This window comes from Mirounga angustirostris, unplaced genomic scaffold (genome assembly GCF_029215605.1).
Source record: "Mirounga angustirostris isolate CCGP_5_RB_7025 unplaced genomic scaffold, mMirAng1.0.hap1 SCAF_10, whole genome shotgun sequence".
NCBI lineage: Eukaryota > Metazoa > Chordata > Mammalia > Carnivora > Phocidae > Mirounga > Mirounga angustirostris.
Genome location: NW_026991718.1, coordinates 22,570,397 through 22,592,516, shown reverse-complemented (window position 1 = coordinate 22,592,516; position 22,120 = coordinate 22,570,397). Strand labels below are relative to the sequence as shown.

The following is a 22,120-nucleotide window of genomic DNA, read 5'->3' as shown; positions in this document are numbered from 1 at the left end:
GAGTCCCTCCATGCCACCAGCAGCTTTGAGGAGCATCCCTAAACCTACTTGGATTGAATGAAAGGTCACTGGTCTCCACTCAGCTGGGGCCAGTTAGAGGTAGGGTGGGACACATCATGGGAAATGGGCAGAAATAGCCTGGCTTTATAATCCATGCATTTGCTTCTACCTCTTAATACTTCTCTGCACAACCCCCATGGCCAAGCTGGGTTAGCAAACACACCAACCTCTAACCTCTTCTATATTTAGAAACATTGAGAAATGACTTAAAAATACTTCCAAGCTTTGTGAGGCATTTTGGTATAGGACAGACTTAGGTAAAAGAAATCTTGGAATCCTGTCAACACATCAAGGAATCCTCATCAGCTGAGAGGCAGTGGGGGAATAACAACTCTTGGGCACTCTTACCAGGCACTGTGGGTGCTCTTCACATGCATCAGCTTAATTAGCAGAGTATCTATGTGATCTGTTAGCAGCTGTGAAAACACAAGGGCCAGTACTCAACAAGCTCCATCACTTTTTTTTTTTTAAGATTTTATTTATTTATTTGACAGAGACAGAGACAGCGAGAGCAGGAACACAAGCAGGGGGAGTGGGAGAGGGAGAAGCAGGCTTCCTGCTGAGCCGGGAGCCCGATGTGGGACTCGATCCCAGGACCCTGGGATCACAAGCTCCATCACTTTTTAATAAAATTTTCTCCTCCAAGTTTTGCTACTAAAATGTCCTAAGAAGACATATCCCAGGAGGGAAGATGCTCCATTTCAAATGTTAGCAACAATCAGCAGATGTTCCTTTTGGGAAAGGCATGGGCCCATGGATTCAAATCTTCCTGGAGGGTGTCAGTCCATGCCTCCCTCAGAGGGCATCTTGGTGACTGAAGGAGCTGAGTGCTTGCTGTTGTCCAAAAATCCACTAGGGGGTGCTAGACCAAGCCTTGGCCACAGGGCCCACGTGGATTACAGCGGCACTGGCCGCTGAAGAGTGTCTTTCAAACTGGGGTTACGATCTATTATTATCCCATTAATTTAATTTGGTGGACTGCACAGTCCATTAAAAAAAATTAAACAGAATAAAAATATCTGAGGGCACTGCATATAGTAAGGGTAATTGATGTTTTGGGAAACGTTTCAGTCATAGGTGGTGATGCAAAATGCATTTCTTAATATGGGTCAGTAAAAAAGAAATCGAAAATCACTCCCTCAGACAGCAGTAGATCAATTCCACAAAGAAATCCCTAGGCTTCAAGAAAAAGAAAACAGGTTTGTTCTTCCCTCTGGTTAAAGATGCAGCTATGCCGAATTCCCTGTGCTAGCAGCTAAAGACAACGCCTGTGATTGGCTCCGTGACTTGGGAAGAAAGTATAAGTCAAACGTTTTAGCAGTTGTGAGAAGACAGTAAGTGAAATTGTTCTTTTTTTCAATAAGGAAAACCTAGCCCCTGACTCCTGGGTGAGTTCTACCAATGTGACAGAAGTATGTGTCAGCAGCCTATCATCTAGGACAGGATGGGTTCCCATCAGTGCCTATTTTACGAAAGACCCACAGCTTGAAGGGGAAGGTACACGCCAGAATTGTGGGAGGGGTGGGACGATCTATCTCAGAATAATCTGCACTTGTTCCAGTGATGCCCTGAGAATTGTCCGCCCCACATGATGGCTTTTCTGAAGTACCTACTTGCCCTCACCATGATAGCCTTGTTATCACTCACTCCTTCTGTGTGGAAATAGTCCTATATCCCTGGTGGGCTTCCTGAGAGAGAGGCTGGGCCTTTTGCTTCTTGCCATTTGGGCACCTCCAGAACCCCTCCCTACTGGAGCACCTAGCTCAACGTCCTACATAAGAGGGCCTCACCAAATCTTCATTCATTGGTTGAGTATTCTTCAGAGGTAAGACAACTGGTTTAACCAAGCCTGTGTTCTCCAAGACTTTTCCCAGTCACAGAAGTACAAGGAGGCTTGGCTTAGGAATCTCTAAACACAAACATCATCCAGATGCCAGTGTTCCTGTGTTTACACAACACAAAACCTGTGTGTACACACACATGTAAAACATTGTCCAATGCAAGTAACTGAGCTTATTTAGCTTCCTTTGGGCAGAGGCTTTACTTATAATCAAACAAGAAGTTTAATTAAGGAGTAAAAAGTAACAGATAAAATTGAGAAGGGACCAGTAACGTATGTCTAAAAGAAATACCATTTTCAAATATCCCAGAACATACACTCCACAAGACCTGGCCTTCTTGTTCTTTGCTATATCCCAGCAGCTAGTACATTGCCTGTGGTAGCAGGCATTCACCGGATGTTGGATGAATAAATAAATGAAAAGCAGAATACAAAGGAAGACACTAAGACTATAAAAAGATCAGCTCAATAGAACAGAATAGAAAAGATGAAAGGGGTAAAAATCATGTTTTAGGATAGAAAACTGAGGAAAAAGAGAGGCACGTGGCCCCAGTACCATGAAGCGTGATGGGAAAAAACAATGGAGAAGCAACATGGAGGCTCACAGCTAGTGGCTCTTCTTCAATAACACTGTTATTCGCCTGTGTAATGGTTCTCCATCCTGGCTGCAGATTGGAATCACCTGGGAAGATTTTAAGACAAATACCTCTACCTGTGCTTCACCTACAGACATTCTGAATTAATTGGTCTCGGGTAGGACTTGGTCATTGGTCATTTTTAAAATTCACTGATGGATTCTGATGTGCAGCCAGGGCTTAGGGCTTCTGCTCAGTGGAGCCAGGGCTGCCTGGTGCCCAGCACTGAAGGATGGAGAGGACTCCGTCTCTGCTGCTGCAGACAACGCAGTGGTCCACAGGACACAGCCTAATGCCTCAAAAGTCTACTGAAAAAGTCGGACTGACTGGGTGGCCTTTCCAGAGAGGAATCCCATAGGAATGTGGGAGGGAGGGAGCACTGGGACTTATCCTCAGAGGTCAGGGAGTAGATTGGGAAAAGGCCAGATTCTGGTGCCTGGAGACGCTCAGTCACCAAGCACCAGGATATGTGGGCCAAAGTTCTGGGTCAACCATATGACTCATTATCATCTACAGCCATTTCCTATTCCTCATGTGTTAGTTTCCTGATCTGTGAGTTTGACACATAAATTCCATTCACTGATGTGCAGTGTGAAGAACAGGGCCATGGAGGGTGGGGAAAGGGTAAGATGAGCTGTTTACCACAAGCATACGGGGTATTCCCCCTCTTGCACCAGCCATTACTGCAGAAATGGGGAGCTCCCCATTCACAGATGGGGAGCTCACAGCTTGAGCCCTGACATCCTCTAAGTCAACAGCTACACTTCCTATTGCCCACTCTCTCTCCTCTCCCTTCCACCATCTCCAGACTCAGGCCCCTAGTTGTTCCCAAACTTTATGTCTCCCAGCACATGGATGATAGTGATATGCACACAGAGTGAACAGACAGGGCAATTTGTGGCCTGAGATGATCAGCCGGGGGTCTGGGACAGCCCCCAAGCCCTGCCCCTGGTGGGTCCCTAGGGGGATCAATGTCTTTGCCCATCTGTACCCCTTAGTGCTTTTACCTCCAAGTGAAGACTTAAATAGCATTTGGTGAGCACCTACTAGGTGCCAGGCACCTTGCTAATCAAACTCATTAATGTTATCTTATTTAATACTAGCCACATTCCTGAGGGAGTTAAAAGTCTCAGCTAAGGTCATTCAACTAGTGGGTTGTAAAAAGGAGTTTCTGATCCAAGTCTTCTCCCTCTATATCTGTTAGTTTCTCCCTGCATGACTGAGAGATGCTGCTGGTGAAATGGCCTTAAGAGTCCCTTCCGGAGAGAAACCCAGGTAAGGCTCTTCATTCTGCATTGGTGGAGGGCAGCCTCTGACTCATGCACCCAGTTGGGCAGGGGACTCTGGCAGTGTGACTGTTCCCTCCTGGGAGATGAGTATGAGTGGACCACCCAACCTGACTTCCACCCAGCCGGGGCCCTCACTAACCTGCAGAGGAAATGTGGCTTCTCTTGGTGGAAACACCAGAGGCATTGTCCTCCTTGGTACCATCTCGAGAGGACCTGAGAACCAAACAGGGATGCTCTGCTCCATCCCAGCTGGTGAATCCCAGCTCTGCTGTGACCTCCTCTCCCCTCCTGGGGAGAATCCCACCCAGAGGCAGGAAAGCAATAGAGACAAGGTCAGAACTGGTCAAAGGGCACCTGGACCTTAATGGCCACCCAGTCACTCCCCTCCCACCCCCATTGCACAGGAGAGGAAACTGAGGCAAAGAAAGAGGCAGGGCCAGTCTGTGATGGGGGCTTGAGATAGGTTTTGGATTTCCTGATTCTTTTCCACTCATCATGTAGCACTGAATCACCCTGACCACTTATAGCAATGGAATTTTTAGTCCAGTTTACAGGTAAGAGACTAAAAACACAGAGAGGATTAGTAACTTGCCCAAGGTTGCTCAACTACCAGATGTAGTTTGCCCTCTCTATCACAGCCCAGCAGTGGCCAAGTTCAAGCCAGAGGAACTCAGCACAGACCTCACCCTAGCAGATACCACATAAAGCCCAGGGTCTGCATCTTCATTCTGGGAAGGAGGGTTCCATGGAGATAGGCTGGCCGGCATGGCCAGTAGACACTGGCATATAGGAGCTCTTCCTTGGATCTTCTACAGCTGAGACCCCATGTGGCAGAGCTGGTGGAGTCCTCTGCCAACCAAGGGGATCCCAGGGAACTTCTGCTATGTGGCTAATCTTTCTCTTACTCAATTCCCTTTGCATCCTGTCCATGAGAGCGGTGATCTGTTCTTCAAATCCAAAGGGAATAACCAAAGTCTCCCAGACTTTCCTGGGAATCTCGCATGTTTTAGACCATGCTGGGAGGCTCCTGGCTCCTGCAGCCCCAACCACCATGCACTGACCCCACATGCCTTCCTGGCCTGTGTTCAGAGCAGAGTACCTGCTTGAGAAGACTTCTCCTGGATTAGGGGTCCAGAGAAGGAAGACAGCCTCTCTACCACCTGCCAGGGCAGCTTACCAGCTGGGGACATCCCTCCATCGACACTGCCACTCCAGAATGGGGCCCTCTGGGCCTTTGGCTGTGGGCAGGGGATTGCTGTGGCATGGCGTCACCTGCTTGCTACCATGTTGGGCTTTCAGCCCCCACACCCACACTGCACATGGTGTTAATAACTTTGGTAATGATGATGATGCACAAGTATGCTTGCTTTGCCAGCTCCCTGAGCATGTCCACTGTTTACCTTTGATGGCACCACCTAGGGAGAGGACTATGGCAGGGGAGAGAGTGAGGCTGGACTTCCCTCCCAGGACCCTCATTCAGATGAACCGTCTGGGATGGGCTGGGTTGGGCTGGGCTGCGTTCCAGGTGGGATCTCTGCTGAGCTCCAGCTGTCAGGACAGCCAGGCTGGTTCAGTAGGTTCTGTTTCCCAACTCCTCCATCCTGAGGGAATACCTCTGTGCCTCTGCCTCCGAGCACCGCTGACTGAGGCTGGCCAGCCTATTGTTCCATTCTTCTCAGGTTCAGGAAGAGCCCTGTTCATAACTGGAAGGTTAGCACCCAAAAGAGAAAACATGAGGAAAAGGAATTTTCACATTCCATATGTCTTATAATCCACAGAAATGTTTAGAAACTTGCCCCAGATCACATAGAGAGCAGGTGGTGAAGCCAGATTTTTAATACTGGTTTTCCTGTTCCAAAGGTCAGTTCTTAACCTGAGATACTTCTTCATTTTTATGTATTTCAGTTTGTTCCTCCAGCGACCCTGGGAGGTCCCCTTGGGTCATGTGTGACCAGGAACCTGTAGGGATGTGGTCCCTGATTGCAGGTTCTCCCATGGACAGCTGGAATCTTGGCGTGGTCTCTGTGGGAATCCCGGATGGCTCTTTCCACTTCCCATTCCCTTCCTTCTTTGCTTCTGGGAGCCACCTCGAGCCACGTTTCCAAGTGTTCCTCTCTGTTGACATTGAGATCCACGTTTCCTGAACCTGAATGAGGCTCCACACTCTTGAAATTTAACATCTCTTCCAGGGCCAATGCCGGGAGGCTGGCCACCCCAATCTTCCACCCATCCCATACCTGAGGTGATCTTTCAAAACACCTTCTGCTATCTGGTCTCCACCCTCCACTTCAGTGTGGCTTCTTCTCCCACTACTTTGCCAGAAATGCTCTACAGTCAACAATTTGTTCAATCCCATGGATAGCGAGGTCCTCAGATTTCCTCTTACTTGACATCTCAGCGACGTTTGCTGTCTGGCCTCTACCCCTATTCTCAGAAAACTGTCCTTGGTCTCTGTGTGTCTAGTGTCCTGGTTTCTTCTTTCCGGCTATGCCTTCTCAGCCTTCTTTACCAGTGTCTCCTCTGCTGCTGGAGCTCCTCAGAACTCTGTCCTGTATCCTCCCCTCTCTGTCTCTCAAGGTGATCTCACACAAATACACCCCACAGCTTCATTTAAAATCTATGTGCCCACAGTTACTGAATTTCAATTTCCAGCCACCCCTCTTTTCTAATCTTCAAACCCTGCAAACTCACTCACTGACTCAACATCTCCACTTCGATGTTTCATATGCACCTCAAACTCGAGGAGTTGAAAACTGAATGTATGATCCTCCTGCACTCATCTGCACTCCTACAGAAAAGGGCAACAGTGGTCATAGATAGACCCCAGAACAATCCTTGAAAACTCTCTCTCTTCAGCCCCAACAGATCATCAATTGCTGAGTCCTGTCAATTCTATATCCTAAACCACCTGGTGAACCCATTCACCATTCTCTATCTTCACTGCCCCAACCTGGGCCCAGACCACCATCTCTGCTCCCCAGAATGGATGCAAGAGTTATTCCTAGGTCTACTCTTTTTTTCCCCCACAGCAGCCTGATGATCTTTTCAAATTGTGAGCCCAATTGTCACAGCCTTGCATAAATCCCTTCAATAGCATCCCATAGCCCTTTGGACAAATTCCAACCATCTTGGAATGTTTAGAAGGCCCTCTCCAGCCTTAAGCCCCACTCCCCCCTTCTTCTCTGACCCCAGACCCACTGGGCTCCTTTCACTTCCTAGAACATGGCATCCTTTTGCCACTTCAAAGCCTTAACACAGGCTGGTCCCTCAGCAGGGAACTCAAGCCATGCCAGTCTCCTCCCCATCTCATGGCCTCACTGACTCCCCTTTCAGGCTCAGTGTAAATATTTCTTCCCAAAAGGCTTTCTCAAGTCCAGTCAATGTAAGGCCCTATCTCATGCTCCCATAGCCTCCTGTGCTTCTCCTCCAATACTCTGAAAAAGCAATTACAAGTGTGCTAAGTCTATCCTGTCTGTCTGACCATGAGCTCCAAGGGAGGGCAAGGACTAAATGGTTTCCTGCTGTGTCCCCAGCCCTTAGCGCAGGACCTGATATCAGCAGGTGCTCAACAATTGCTCCATGGATGAAAATGCCCAATCTTGCTCCAGTCACTCCTCTGGGGCCCCCAGTGGACAGAATCAAGTCCTACCTCACAGTAAACCACTCTTGCCCTCTCTGTAGCTCCATTATACCACTTACTTCATCTTGTCTGGTATCCAAAAACTGGCCAGTGGGAGCTATCTCTTTTGCTAGAGAGGGATGACTCATGCTTCATTTTCTTTATAACACCTGCATGGTCCCTAACATAGTGGCTTTGCACACAGTAGGAAATTGTCCCAAGAGAGCAACACATTGCTGTAAAGGAAGGGGGACCTGCTTGGCCTCTGCCTGGCCCAGATATCCTTCTATGCCCTCCAGAGTTAAGAAATCTCTTAAAATAGTCCTCCTAAAATCAAACAAAAAACAAAACAGGAAAACCTGAAAATTTCCCCAAGTCTTGTAAATTACAGATAGCAAACCAATCAAGGACTGCCAAACGTACTTGAAGGTCAGTTAGAGTCTCCCCTGTTTCCAAAAATCCGCCCCCCCCCCACATTAGTAAAATGCTTGCTTGCCAATCAGAGACTGTCCATATTTTCTCCTTTTTTCTCTGCAAAACTTATTCTCCTATCAGACACCTTTGAACCCCTGCTGAAATGTAAGTGATTGCAGATGGTTCCCTTGTGGTTGCGAGTTTATAAATAAACAGCCTTGGCTAATTTTGTGCCTCTGCCTCCGATTGATTTGATTTTGGGCTGTAATCTTGGTGTTGCAGCTCAGATGCAGCCTGACCTGCTTGTTGCTGTGGACCTTGGCTCTTGTCCAGGTGTGGTGCCCATCAAGGCCTCTCCAGCCTCACTCTCCCCATGGAATACCGTCCACATCAGCAAGTAAGTCTGCACTGCACTTCAACTCCATCCACTCTCTTTATGTTGAGTTCCTTGGTTGTTTTGTTCACTTGTCAAATTCTGGGTATTTATATTTAATTAATGTTCCCTTTGAGGTTTGTGTCCTTGATGATTTGCTTCTGCCTGTCCCTTTGTTTTGTCCTGTGTCCTTAAGTGTTGCTTTTGTCATGAGGAGGAGAATCACATGGTGGCATACAAGCATCATTCCCTATAAACTGGCTTTTTAAGGGGCCTCATACACTGGAGAGTTGGCAGTTCTCCCCAGACAGCACCCTCTGAGGACAAACTTGGCTGTGGGTCACCAGTAAAACCAGATGAGACTGTCCTCTTATCCTGGCCATTTGTCCTGAGAGCTTGGCTTTGATTCAGAAAGGGCATTCTTGCTCTCTGATATATCCCACCTGCTGGGGACTCAGACTGTTGTCTGTGTTCAGAGGTGGCTGGCCATCAAGTTAGAGGTCCAAGACACAAGGTTGTATGAACATCTTCAGCTGACTATCACTTTCAACTGATAATGACCAAGGGCTTTCTTAGTCTAACCTGTGTCCTTCTCTGGGAAAAACTGCTTCTTACAGGTGCCCCCATTACCACTATGACCCCTATACTTCGCTCAATGGCAGAACTCCACTAAGGATGATTTGGCCCTACAATGGACACTTTGAGGAACACTTAACTAGAACTGCTCTTTTGAGAGGTACTTTAGAACAAAAACAGAATGAAATTCCTCAGGCCCAATGAGCAGCATTTTGTGATTGGTACCCTGATGCTTCTAAACAGAATTCTAATTCTAGAATTCCAATTCCTGAAAGAATTCTTTTTTCAAGTCTAAAACGAGGAACTTGATGACCAAGTATAAAGCTTTCTGGTATAAAACCAGCTCCTTCATAACTATCCCCCACCCTCTAACACCCTGGATCTGACTTCAATCCCTCTAACCCCTCCACCTCTCCTTCCCCTTGCCTGGAGCCCTTGCCTTTCCTTAACAAGCCCCCTGACACTCCAAAACATCAGTTTCCTTTAAAAATGCATCCTGATTGAGAATCACAAATGCCTTTAACCATAGAGTTTAAACCCTGGTCTCAGCAGGACTAAGAGCCATTGTCTGAGTTTTCCCCAAACCCTGATTAAGATGGACACCTCTTTACTGAAGAATTCAGAATCTCCCAGGGGCCTATAATCCAATCTCTGCCAACTAACTGGCATGTTAGTAGGAAGATCAAATGCTAAATTATCAATGAGAAAAGCTGAAGAGACCAATCCAGGGTCAGACTTAAGGGATCCCACCTGCATGCAAAACCAGTAGGCTTCCGGAGAGCCCAGAAAACAGGTCAGAGTTTACTAAAAGCGACTTCTGGGACTTCTCTGTAAAAACTGATTGGAATCAAGAGCATGAGAAGACAAGCCACAGACAGGGAGAAAATATTTACCAAAGACATGTCTGATAGAGGACCGTTACGCAAAATATACAAAGAACTCTTAAAACTCAGCAGGAAGAAAATGAACAACCTGATTTAAAAATGGGCAAAAGAACTGAGCAGATACCACACCAAAGAAACCAAATAGATGGCAAATAAGCATATGAAAAGATGCTCACCATCATGTTATTAGGGAAATGAAAATTAAAACAATAAGATATCACTATACACCTATTAGAATGGCCAAAATCCAGGACACTCACCACACTAAACACTGGCAAGGAGGTGAAGCAGCAGGAACTCTCATTCATTGCTGGTGGGAATGCAAAATGGTGCAGCCACTTTGTAAGACAGTTTCTTACAAAACTAAACATATTCTTACCATACGTACCTGTAATCACACTCCTTAGTATTTACATAAAAGAGGTGAACACTTATGTCCACACAAAAGCCTGAACATGGATGTTTATAGCAGCTTTATTCATAATTGCCCAAACTTGGAAGCAACCAAGATGTCCTTCAGTAGGTGGATGGAGAAATAAATTGAGGTCCATCCAGACAATGGAATATTATTCAGCATTAAAAATAAAGAAGCTATCAAGCCATGAAAAGACAGAGGAAGCTTAAATGGATATCACTAAGTGAAAGAAGCCTATCTGAAAAGGCTATGCACTGTGTGATTCCAAATACATGACATTCTGGAAAAGACAAAACTACGGAGACAGTAAAAACATCAGTGGTTGCCAGAGGGAGGGGGAGGGGAGGGATGAATAAGCAGAGCAAGAGGGTTTTTAGGGCAGTGCTACTATCTTATACGTCTGTCAAAACCCACAGAATGTAAACCAAGAGTGAATCCTAATGAAAACTGTGGACGCGGGGTGATCATGATGTGTCAATGCAGGTTCGTGGACTAGAACAGATGTGCCACTCTGGTGGGGGTGTTGATGGTGGGGGAGGCTGTGCATGGGGGAGCCGGGAAGGGGATGGAAACTCTCTGTATTTTCTTCTCAATTTTGCTGTGAACCTAAAACTGCTCTAAAAAATAAAGTCTATTAAAAATAACATAAAAGTTACCGGATCTTGATTCAGTCTTGTAAGCAGAGAAAAGATGAATCAAAAGGAGATTTTAGAGACAAGAAATGACCTTCCAACAAGGTTCAGGAGTCTGTTTCAGAGCTGATGTAACAGCAGTCCTCTCATCTCGTTTTGTAAACAGGTTAAACCTGAAATCAGAGATCTGGTTTGCAAACAAAGAGCAGAATGGGGGAGAGCACCATTGTCTAAATTAAAACATCCAGCTGAATACTTTGAAAGGACTTCGGAACAGAAACAACAGAAAACATACCAAAAAAAAAAAAAAAAGGGCACGATTTTGCAGATAAAACAATTAGGTGGTCTTAATTCTAATTGACTCCCCTGTTGATCAAGGTGCCTGTAAATATTGTAAACAGCAGGGACACTGAAAAAAAAAACCTGAGCTTATCTACACAGTCTTTTTAGGGGAAACCCCCTTCCTGGTATTAATTCAGTTGCCTAGAGGCAGGCATCCTCCCAGGTGACAGCTTCCTGCCCTAAATTCCTTGTAGTTTGGCTCAGACCTGGAACAGTTCTGGAGGCAGACTTGGAAACTGCAGCCTCTTGTTGGAAGCCCTTGGGCCAACTGTTGCAGAAATCATGGCTGAGACAGGAGCACTTGCTCTGGAGCTGGACCTCACAAGCCCCGCCAGTCCTCTGCCTGCTGTCTTCTGGGCTCAGTACATTGTCAGCAGGCGGCCAAACCCCTGGGCCTTCCTAGCTGCCCTGCATGGCCCTAGGGCACCAAACTGCTTTGCACCTGAGTTCTCAGGCACCCTCTAGTTGGCTGAAGGTCAGGATGGAAATAGGGTGGTCAGAAAGGACATTAGATTTGAAAGAGAACAGAAAGGATGGACTTCTCAAAATATAGACCAGGAGTACTGGAGTCATCTGGGAGCTTGTTAGAAAGGTGGAATCTCAGGCTTGCCCAGACCATCTGAATCAGTGTTGTGTGCACATTGGAGTTGGAGAAGCCCTGGTCTGGAACACTGGTTCTCAATTTCCTGGGGTGCTTTAAAAAAAATGGCAGATGGAAGAGCCCGGTTCCTGACCGAAGGAATCAGGAACCGTAGGAGTGGCGTCCAGGCAGTGTTTGTGTTGTTAGGGTTTATCTTTTGTTTGTTTTATCGAGAGTTCCGCAGGTGATTCAGATGAGCAACCAGGGTTGAGAACCTACTGGCATTCTACACCTTTTGTTTTAGAGAAGGGGAAACAAACTTAGAGGAGGGAAGTGGGCTTGCCCTCGGAGAGCACATCTGTGGTCAAACCCAGGGCTCCTGACTGCTAAGGCACAGCCTTCCCCACCACCCTGACTTGTCTCTTCTCATCACCAAGTAAGCCCCTTTGAGACCTGCCAACCGAGATCCTGCCGCATTCCCACCTCTTAAACAATGCCTCCCTTGTTAAAATACTGGAAATGTTTAAACTGTCCATCAGTATGGGAGTGGTTGAGTGAGCGGTGGTACATCCACGCTATAGAATACTATATAGTAATGGAAAGAATGGGGTGAACCACACATACCAACAAAGCTTTTCGGGGTATAACGCTGAGTGAAGAAACGAAGCCAAAAGCTATGCACAGTGAGAGATCTTTCTTCTAAAAAGAATAACAAAAGCCCAATAATAAAAATACTATATTTTTCCTACAGGAAACTACATGTGTATATGTACGTGAATGTGTCTATGTGTTAAATATAGAGAAAAAGGCCTATAAGAATATTTCAAAAATCATACCAAGTTGTCACAGTGGTGCTACTTGAGGCTCGGTGGTCCAAGGGGTCTTTATCAGTACAGTTTTATTTACCTTTTTAACATGAATAATGTATTTCAGTATTATTTGTGTAACTAGAAGTTATTCTTAAAGGGGAAAGAGTAACAACTGGGACCTTCTAGAAGATATATTGACTTAGACATCCAAATTCTGCTACTTACACCATGAGTCAGCTGCCTTTGGGGAACTTCACTTTTCCCACCTCATCTATAAAATGGGACCATCTTCCCCCAGGGTTGGTGAAAGACGTTATGAAGGGACACGAGGCAGGAGCAGTAGGTTAGGTTGTACATCCTAGGTTAATGTCTTCTCCATGGCTTCCACCCGCGCCTTCTCCCTGCCCAACCTCTGCTTGCGCCTCCCATGCTTTGGACTCTCTGTACTCCTGCCTCAACTTTTTGACACATCCTTGCCTTTTATGATGTTCATGAAATAGGAGGGTACTGGGGACTCTTCCTTTTGTCTCAGCATTTGGGCAGAGCCCCCAGTAGCCAAGAAGCCAAACACGCCGCTTCCTAACCTGGAGTGCTGGACCACCTCTGCTGTTTGAGAAAGAGTCTGAAATCAACCACTCTTAGCCCAGGCCCCACCTCCAGGTCCTCCCGAAGAGACTGATGGTGCACATTGCCGGGCTTTCCCCAACGGGAGGTTATCTCTGGGTTGTGCATCACCCAACTTCCCAGCCCAGGGTAGGGGGTCTCAAAGAATTTGACAGGTGTCCCCTGGAATTTGAGGAGCAGGAGAAGTGGTATGCAACCCCTGAAGAGCCTCAGAGCGAGCGGGAGTGACTGAGAGAACAGAGGGCTGGCTTGGAAGGGTGTGAGCTTCCAAGGTATTGGAAAACCTCACCTCTCCCTGTGTCTCCCTTACTGTCAATGTGACTATCCCACAATTCCGAAACCAGTTGTGGGACGGGGCAATTGAATGACACCAGCTAGATGTCCTACGATCCAACTCAATTCCAACACTACCTACCCGGAGACGCATCGGACTCCTACAGGTTAAGGGCTCAGTCCTACAGGATCGCCTCCCCACACACAGACCTGCTTCAGATGCCAGAAAGTGCTGTCACCTGTGTTTCTGACCCCATCAACTATGGATTACAGGTTCCAACAACTCCCTCCCTGGGTTCAATTAATTTTCTAGAGTGGCTCACAGGACTCAGAGAAACATTTTCCTTACTAGATTACCAGTTTGTTATAAAAAGATAGAACTCAGGGACAGCCAGAGGGAAAAGATGTGAAGGGCAAGGTTTGGGGAAAGGAGCTTCTATGTCCTCTCTGGATGCACCACTTTCCCCAAATTTCCATGTGTTCACCAACCTGGAAGCTCTCCAAACCCCATCTTTTTGCTTTTTTCTGGAGGCTTCGTGATACAGGCACGATTGATGAAATCATTGGTCATTGGTGACTGAACTCAGTCTCCAGCCCCGCTCCTCTCCCAGCCGGTGGGACAGGGTGGGGAGGGCAGGGAGTGAGAGTGCCAACCATCTGATCACGTGGTGGGTTCCCCTGGCAACCAGCCCCCAGCCGGAGGTGACCTAGGGGCTTTCCAAACATCGCTCATTAACATAACAAAAGATAACCATGTCTTGGGCGCCTGGGTGGCTCAGCTGGTTAAGCGACTGCCTTCGGGCAGAGCCACCTCTGCCAGCAGCATGTTCAAGGTAATTCAGAGGTCTGTGGGGCCAGCCAGCCTGAGTCTGCTCACCTTCAGAGTCTATGCATCACCTAAAAAGGACTCACCTCACAAAACTTCTGTGAAAGTTAATGAGCTTTCACTCTACTCCGTCCCTGAGGGTCAATCTAAATATGTGGAGGAGCCAAGGACCCCACTTGAAGAAAGCATTTCACATCTCCGACATTACTGCGAGCCATATACAAGTTGGTGTCAGGAAATGTACTCACAAACTAAGCCCAGGATGCAGAGCTTGGTTCAATGGGGGTTAGGCAGCTATGAATATCTCCAAAATGCACCTCCTGTTTTTTTTCCAAGACTTGGTGTTATTGGTTTTGCTGGCATTGTTGGACTTCTTTTGGCTAGAGGTTCAAAAATAAAGAAGCTGGTGTATCCACCTGGATTCATGGGACTTGCTGCCTCTCTTTATTATCCACAACAAGCCATCGTATTTGTCCAGGTCAGTGGGGAGAAATTATATGACTGGGGTTTACGAGGATACATAGTCATAGAAGATTTGTGGAAGGAGAACTTTCAAAAGCCAGGAAATGTGAAGAATTCACCTGGAAATAAATAGAATGCTCCATGCTCTGCCCATTTTAATCAGTTATAGGTAAACATTGGAAACTCCATGCAGTAAACCAGTATTTCTACAGAAAAATGGCAGAGAAGTCAGTACTGAATATAGTAAATTGGCTTTCTTCTTCAGGACAAACTATACTAGGCTTCTTTGTTATCTTGGGTGATGCCATACTGCAAGTGGACTAATCGGAAATCCTTTCACCTAGAGATAATGTCTAGCCTTAGAACTCCTCGTTCTCAAGTTGCTATTTATGTACATAATTAAAATTCCAAATTAAAAAAAAAAAAAAAAGCGACTGCCTTCGGCTCAGGTCATGATCCTGGAGTCCCGAGATCGAGTCCCACATCGGGCTCCCTGCTCGGCGGGGAGTCTGCTTCTCCCTCTGACCCTCCCCCCTCTCATGTGCTCTCGCTCTCTCTCTCATTCTCTCTGTCTCAAATAAATAAATAAAATCTTAAAAAAAAAAAAAACGATAACCGTGTCTTGCTCACAGCACTTAGGAAATTCCAAGGGGTTTAGGAGCCCTGTGCCAGGAACGTAGCTGAACGCTAACTATATATGAATCACAGCATCACACGGGGCTTGGTGGAGCAAGGATGGATGTGGGGGGCAGATCCGACCCTGCAGAAGAGGACCGTGAAGGGATGAGGCCAGGACCGGGGGAGCCAGAGAGATCCTGGGCGGGGAAACCATAGAGAAAAGAGCCAAAGAGCCTCAGTGACATGAGAGGCTCCGAAGCGACCACAGACTCCCCCCCAAGGGAACCTGGCTCTGCAGTTGGGGCCGGACCTGCGGGCACTAATGCCACACACAGCTGCGAAACATCAGGACGACCCTTCCCTGCCCCCCCCCCCCCCCCCAGGAACAGCCTCCCCTCTGCGAGAAAGGGGAAGGGGCTGGAGGGCAAAGCCCAAGAACTAGACTGTTCTTCTCTATGCCTGCAACTTCCCCTGCCTGACTTGCCGAGGGAGACGCTTTCAACAGCAACTCCGAACAGAGCTTGGCGATGTTGTGATGTTCCCCCGGCAAGGGATTCATCACCGGGCAATGACCAGAACAGCCGTGGAGGCTGCCTGAGTTTCCTGGCAGGAAGACCAGATCCAGAGAAGGGTTTGCAGGGGCTGGCTTGAGAGAATGAAGGTACTTTCCGCCGGGGCCGTGGGTCCACTCATTCAGCAAAGCCTTCTCCGGGGGGTTTCTCGGCTCACTTTCCTTAGCAGCCTGCGTTCTACCCACGCGAACGGAGCCTCCTCCCTCTGTCAAACCTGGGCCTTACCTTGGCCTCTCATGGTTTCGTGCTGCAGCCCAGCTTGCGTGATCTGAACATTTTCCCTGTCCCTTTGAAGATTTTAAACGCCAGTGTCACGAAAGCGCTTCACCAGCTCCCCAAACCTTCCAGGTACCAGACCCCGAGTGCTGCGGGCTGCCTAAAAGCCCGGCCAGCCTCTGGGCTAACAGCACCTGCTGACCTTTCCCTTCCCTGCCCGGGCCGCGCTGACTCACTCCTTGGGCCCCTCTCGGCCTCTTCTACCAGTAAGACCCCACCTGCTGAGAGGCTCCCAGGCTCCCCGTAATTGTCCTAGTAGGCAGGTGTCTTGAAAGAAGGTGCGACTGAGTCTCCACCGTGTGGCAATGATTTGGAGAGAACATAAGGGCCACCCACCTTGGGATAGAGGCTCAAAGTAGACTTCCTCTCTTCCTTTCTCATCTTGCTAGGAAATCAGTCTTTCCTCAATTCAAGGTCAAGTCCCTAGACCACATCTTTTTTTCCCTGTAACCATCAGCTCCCTGGAGCCTTGTGCTCCAGGTCCTCTCGCTCTCCCTCCATTGCCCCGGATGCTGGGCCCAGGTGCTCACACTTTGCCCATCACAGGAACCACGCGCATCTGCCCTGCATAGCTTGCTGACCGGAACCCAGGAGCGTCGTCCCTGAGAAAGGCCTGGGGGTCAGTGCATATTTCCTGAGCTACTTGTCCGTGCCAGGTGAGGCCCCTGACCTCAAGAAGCATATATTCTAAAGGCAGGCAGCATGAAAAACATTAATTTCCCAAATGCATGTGAAATGCCAGTATGGAAATGTGCACCCAGGCGCCCTCTCCCAGGCTTGGTTCAAGGCTCTGTGGTTAGCGGGATCTCGGGGAATTCCAGCAAGGGTAAGGCCAGGGGGCCACAATGCACAATGAAGGCAGGTGTAGGTGGGAGAGCTAGGCCTTGGGAACATCTGGGCCTTTATCCTGAGAGAAACCAGAAGCCAATAAAGGGTTTTAAGGGATTGGGAGGCGGGTGGGCAGGGACAGGTATGTGACAGGATCTGCTTGATGTTTTAAAAAGGTGCCTGTTGCTGTATGGAGAATGGCTGGGTGGAAGAAACTGAAGGACCTGGGGGCCCATCCAGGAGGCTGCTTCCCTCCAGGCAGGAGGTGGAGGGGACTCGAAGCAGGCTGGCGGCAGTGGAGATGTGGGTAAAGAGGTGCTCAGGGAATAAAACCGATGGGTTTGTGCAAGAAGGGAGGCAAGATGACGCTGGATTTCCAGCCCAGGACGGCGGTTTGCGTGGTGAGCTGCGATCACTGAGCAGGGACAGGGTCTGGGGAAGAATGCTGAGGGGAAGGCACAAATGCAGGTTTGGACATCTGAGTGTGAGGTGCCCACGAGGCAGGAAGAGAGACGGATGGGAGACCCAGAAGAGAACTCAGGCATCAGACGTGGTCCTTCTAGCAGCGCTGGGCTGCATCTGCCAAGGAGAGAGGGGGACAAAGAAAAATCCAGTGACTGCATCCCGAGAAACTTTGATATAAAACGGCTGGATAGAGAAGAAAGACACCTGCAAAGCAGACGAGGAAAAACTGGCCAGAGAAGTGGGTTTGTGTCTTGGAGAGAGGCCTTTCTAAAGTGGGGCCTGCTGTTAGAGTTCAGGGTCTGAGGCCCGGGAAACTGAGTTGTAGTAAAGTGGGTCACTGCTGATCATAGTGGTGTTTCTCAGAGCCCCTGGGTGCGTGTGCCCCACCTGGGACTGCTGTTTGCCCATCAGTGGGGTCAAGGGGTTGGATCAGCACCACGATCTCTGCAGCTGAGCCTCATTCCAGAGAAGTATCAGGGTGGCTCATGCTTCAGTATCTCCCATGCCTGACTCCTGCTTGTAACTCGGCATGTCCTCCTGGTAGGTTTGGGGGTCACACCCCTAGAACCACAGGGCCTGTGTGTGGGTGGAAGGGAATTCCCATTATTCCACAAGTGTTAGGACTTCTGTGAACCAATTTTAGGGGCTACATGAGAGGCAGGAAAACATAAGATGTGATCCCTGTCCTCAAAGACCTTATCATCTCCTTGGGGAAAGAAGATGAACATTACATGGAAAATAAAATCTAGAAACTCAAAGTGAATGGAAAAAATATATAGATGCACACAAAGCCACCAAGTAAAGAGGAGGCAGCAGACCCATGAGGGAAAGACGCTTGGAGTAGGCAGACCTTGAGCCTGGTCTGGAAAAAGCCATGTTTGCTGACTGGAGGAGGGTGAGCAAAGGCGTGGAGGTCAGCCACAAGTGGACAGATAGGGGTTGGCCTGGCAGGTCCGACTGGGTGGGATGGGGATTCCCAGAGACGGGGTGGTGCAGGCATGGCTACGTCCATCGGGGTCCAGGGCACCTGCCCAGTGCAGCCCAGCACTATGGGCCAATGTCACCCCAGGACAAGCAAAAGCAGGTCTCATTCTGTAGGAATCTGTTTCCCCAGAGTCACTTCTGCTCCGACCAAGAAACACAGACTCACAGACGCATCCCATCCTAGGCAGGACTGGGTCTGAGGGAAAATACCTGAGTACCGATGGTAGGGTTCTCCCCAGACCCTGTCCCTTTGTCATCCCTCCAACCAAACTGACAAAAAGTCATTTCTCACCTTGACCACGGGCAAACCCTTCTTCCTCTTCTCCTCCGCCTCACGTCGGGCCTCTCACTCTCCCCGCCGAGGTGGGGGTGCTGCGGGCTCCTCCCTGAGGTCAGCCTGCTGCACCTTCAGGCCAGGACAAGCTTCCCTGGGCGGCTCTTCTCTAAGAGACTCCACTGCCCACATGAGGTCCGGGAGCTCCTCCCCTTTCCTCCTGACTCCAGCCCACGACTCCAGAACTCTCTTCTTCCTCTAGTCTTGGTTTGCTTCCTCCCTTCTGTGCCCTCACTTCCTCTCCTCGTCATCAGGCCTCTTCCCTCCACCTGTTCCTATAGCCTCTGGAAGGGGCACAAGCCTCTGGCCCAGGACCTCAAGGCCTTCCACAGTGAGTCTAAACCTTCCCTCTGGCCTTATCTGCAAAGACTCCCTTTGAGCCACACCACACATTTCTGGTACCACACCAGCCTCCGCATCTTTCCTCAGGTTGCACCTTCCTCCTGTCTTCATCTGACAAGTTCCTTCCAACCCTCCAGGTTAATTTCAAACCCATCTGTCTCATGTGGCAGCCAAGCAAAATGCATAAGAAGAATATGCACTTTGGAGTCAGAGATTTCTGACCTTAATCTCTATTTGGCCATTTTCCAGCCCTGTACCGCTGGGCAAGTTGCTTCATGTCTTCTGAGCCTATTTCCCAATCTATAAAAGGAGGGGAACGATCTTTTCCTTAAAGAGGTGAGGATAAAATGAAATCCTGTATGTGAGGTGCTCAGCACGGCACCTGGCTCCTGGCAGGGACTCAGAAATGCTTACTATTGGAGATTGTTTCAGTCCCCTCCCACCAGCTATGAGCTCACTCTCCTTTGAAGCTCTAGAACATTTTGGGGTCTCTCTGTCAGCACTCAAACTGGCAGCAAACTCCTCTAAAGCAAGAGCTCCTTTCTTAAGTCTTACACAAAAGATATTTGTTGAATGGAAATTGTTGACAGACCTGTAATGACTTGTCCTGGGAAGAACAAATACTTTCCTGATGCCCAGAAGACAACAAGGGCTACCACCTGTATTCTAATCCCCGGACCAGCTCACTGTCTCATCCCATACCTTATCCCAGTGCATCGGACCACTTCAGCCACTTCCTGGTTCCTCCTGTCTGTCCAGTGCAATGACCTTGGGCAGGAATGTGCCTGGCTGAGCAGAGATGACTCCAACAATGTCCAATGTGCCCTGATAGATCCTGAGTATCGATGATATGCTTCTCCCCAGACGCTGTCCCTTTGTCATCCCTCCAACCAAACCGACAAAAGGTCATTTCTCACCTTGATCATGGACAGGCTTGACCACTCACCAGCTTGACCACTCAACATGGCCTCATCTCTTTACACTCTGCAAATGGAATGCCACACACAGAGAGTTTCCTTCCCAAGACCCTTGACATTCTTTCCCACCAGCTGACCTCACATGAAGCCACATCCATTAGAGATGTTAGCATTGATAATCTCCAGTGAGCAGGGGGCAGGCTCCCGAGGCAGCACAGGGCCACTGCCCACTGCCCACCTCCTCTCAGCAACCTTCAAGCTCAGCCTACAAAGGAACATGTGAGAAGGAAGATGGGCCCGCACCATCTGGTTACACCCTTTCTCACCCCAGGACAATAGGTATCTACTTCCAGATATCCATACAACTCAAAGCAAAGAGAATCTACTTAGGGTGGTGAAGCAGAGTCTCTCCTCATTCAGTCCCCTTCCTCTGAGATGAGAGACCAAAATAACCAGACTGATCAGGGGTGTCATCCAAACAGAGACAAGGGTGAGCCTTTGTCCAAGAGATTGGATCTTAATAGAAAGTTGAGTGGGGGATGAGTTAATCAGCACACCAGCAGCCTCCCCAGCCTAGAGGATCCCCAGGGGGAGCCCCAACATAAATTTCAATCTGTGTCCCTATAAAACCATCCTGCCATTCCCCCGACCCTTCTTGGTGTCCCTTCTCTGGCCAGGCATGGTGGCACCCCGTGTGTTCCCCTGTGACAGCACTTAGCTCCAGTTTTTGGCTGATCACAGGTCTGTCTCAACATGGAGGCAGAGCTCCTTGAGGGATTTGCCTCTCAACAGCCCCAACTGCCTGTATGTACCTGCACATACAACAGCCACTCAATAAAAATGTGTTGGAATGAATGAAGCCATGGAATAGAACGTAGATTGAGACTTAAATTTAAACTTCTCCATCGGTGCAAAGAAGAAGTAAGATGAAGTCTCCTTTCCCTGACATGCCAAACTCTTTCATTCTCCCTGTCTTCCAGGCCCCAGATCTCCACCATCTGACTCCTTCATCTTCTTGTCCTTCACCTCCATGAAGCCCTTCCTGACTACCCGGGTCCCAGGTACCATTCCCTGGGCCTAGCTCCTTGGTCCCTTCACCTGGCATTTGATCTGTCCTATCTTGGTTCCTAATTATTTGCCGGCATGATTCCTCTCCCTATCGAGGACTGCAAGCTCCAAAAAGGCAACAAGCCTGTGTTCTGATTCTTCGCATGCCCTAAAGAAGCAGCACAGGGTACGGTCCAAAGTCAGCAGTTTACAAATTAGTAAAGTGACTGAGTGAATTGACGAATGACTTAATTTCCAAGGGGGCATTCCACATGTTCACACAACTCCAAGCATACCCGTGGGGCACAGCGTACCTCATGTCTTCTCCAGAGCATACTTGCCATAGCACACGGCACATGACACGTGCAGTGTTCCACACATACCTCTCTGTGTGCACGGGACCCTCTGAGTCTCCCACATCCCTACACCTTCTGAGTGCCCTCTGCTCCCACTCCAAGTACATTCTTTCACAATCTAGCAGAGAAGAAACAGCTCAAGGACTAAGAGTAGGAGCCCAATATCATCTCAGCTTAGGTCTTGGTTTGCTGAGAGGTCTGGCTCAATATGCCTCACCTTCCTGTGTCTAGGCCTTCTTCTCCTTTGTTCCTTTTATCGTCACTATAAAACACATGTTTCAGCCTGGCATATAGTAGGTGTTCTTGATGATTCTCTTTGTTTTTCCTCATGGTTGCAAAATGGCTGCCACATCTCCGAGCATCCCATTTTTATATAACAACGTCCAAAGGTAGGAAGAAAACGCAGCTTTGTGTGTCTGTGTGTGTGTGTCTTTCTGTTTTTGTCAGAGGAAATCGCTCCGTAAGTTCTCCAGCCAGCACTTTCTCACTAGGTCTCACTAGGCAGAACTGGGTCACATTATCACCACTCCTCAACCAATCATTGGCAATGGATTACCATCACTGGTCTAGACCAAGCATGACTCACCTCCTAGGGCTGATACCACCTTCCTTGGGCATATGGTTGATCAACATCTAAACAAGACTGAGATTCTACTCACAAGGTAGGAAGGAGGGACGGCTATGGGGAAGGCAGCCAGCAATGTCTCCCACGTCACCATGAGCTCTCA

General features: G+C 48.5%; 1 protein-coding gene across 1 annotated transcript; it reads left to right on the top strand.

The window, feature by feature from the left end:
- The first annotated feature begins 14,150 nt into the window (after window positions 1–14,150).
- LOC123842868 (MICOS complex subunit MIC26-like) lies at window positions 14,151–15,074 on the top strand. The gene has a single exon (XM_045872046.3). The coding sequence runs from the start codon at window positions 14,190–14,192 to the stop codon at window positions 14,784–14,786; it is 597 nt and encodes a 198-aa protein (XP_045728002.2). The 5' UTR covers window positions 14,151–14,189; the 3' UTR covers window positions 14,787–15,074.
- Window positions 15,075–22,120: the final 7,046 nt, after the last annotated feature.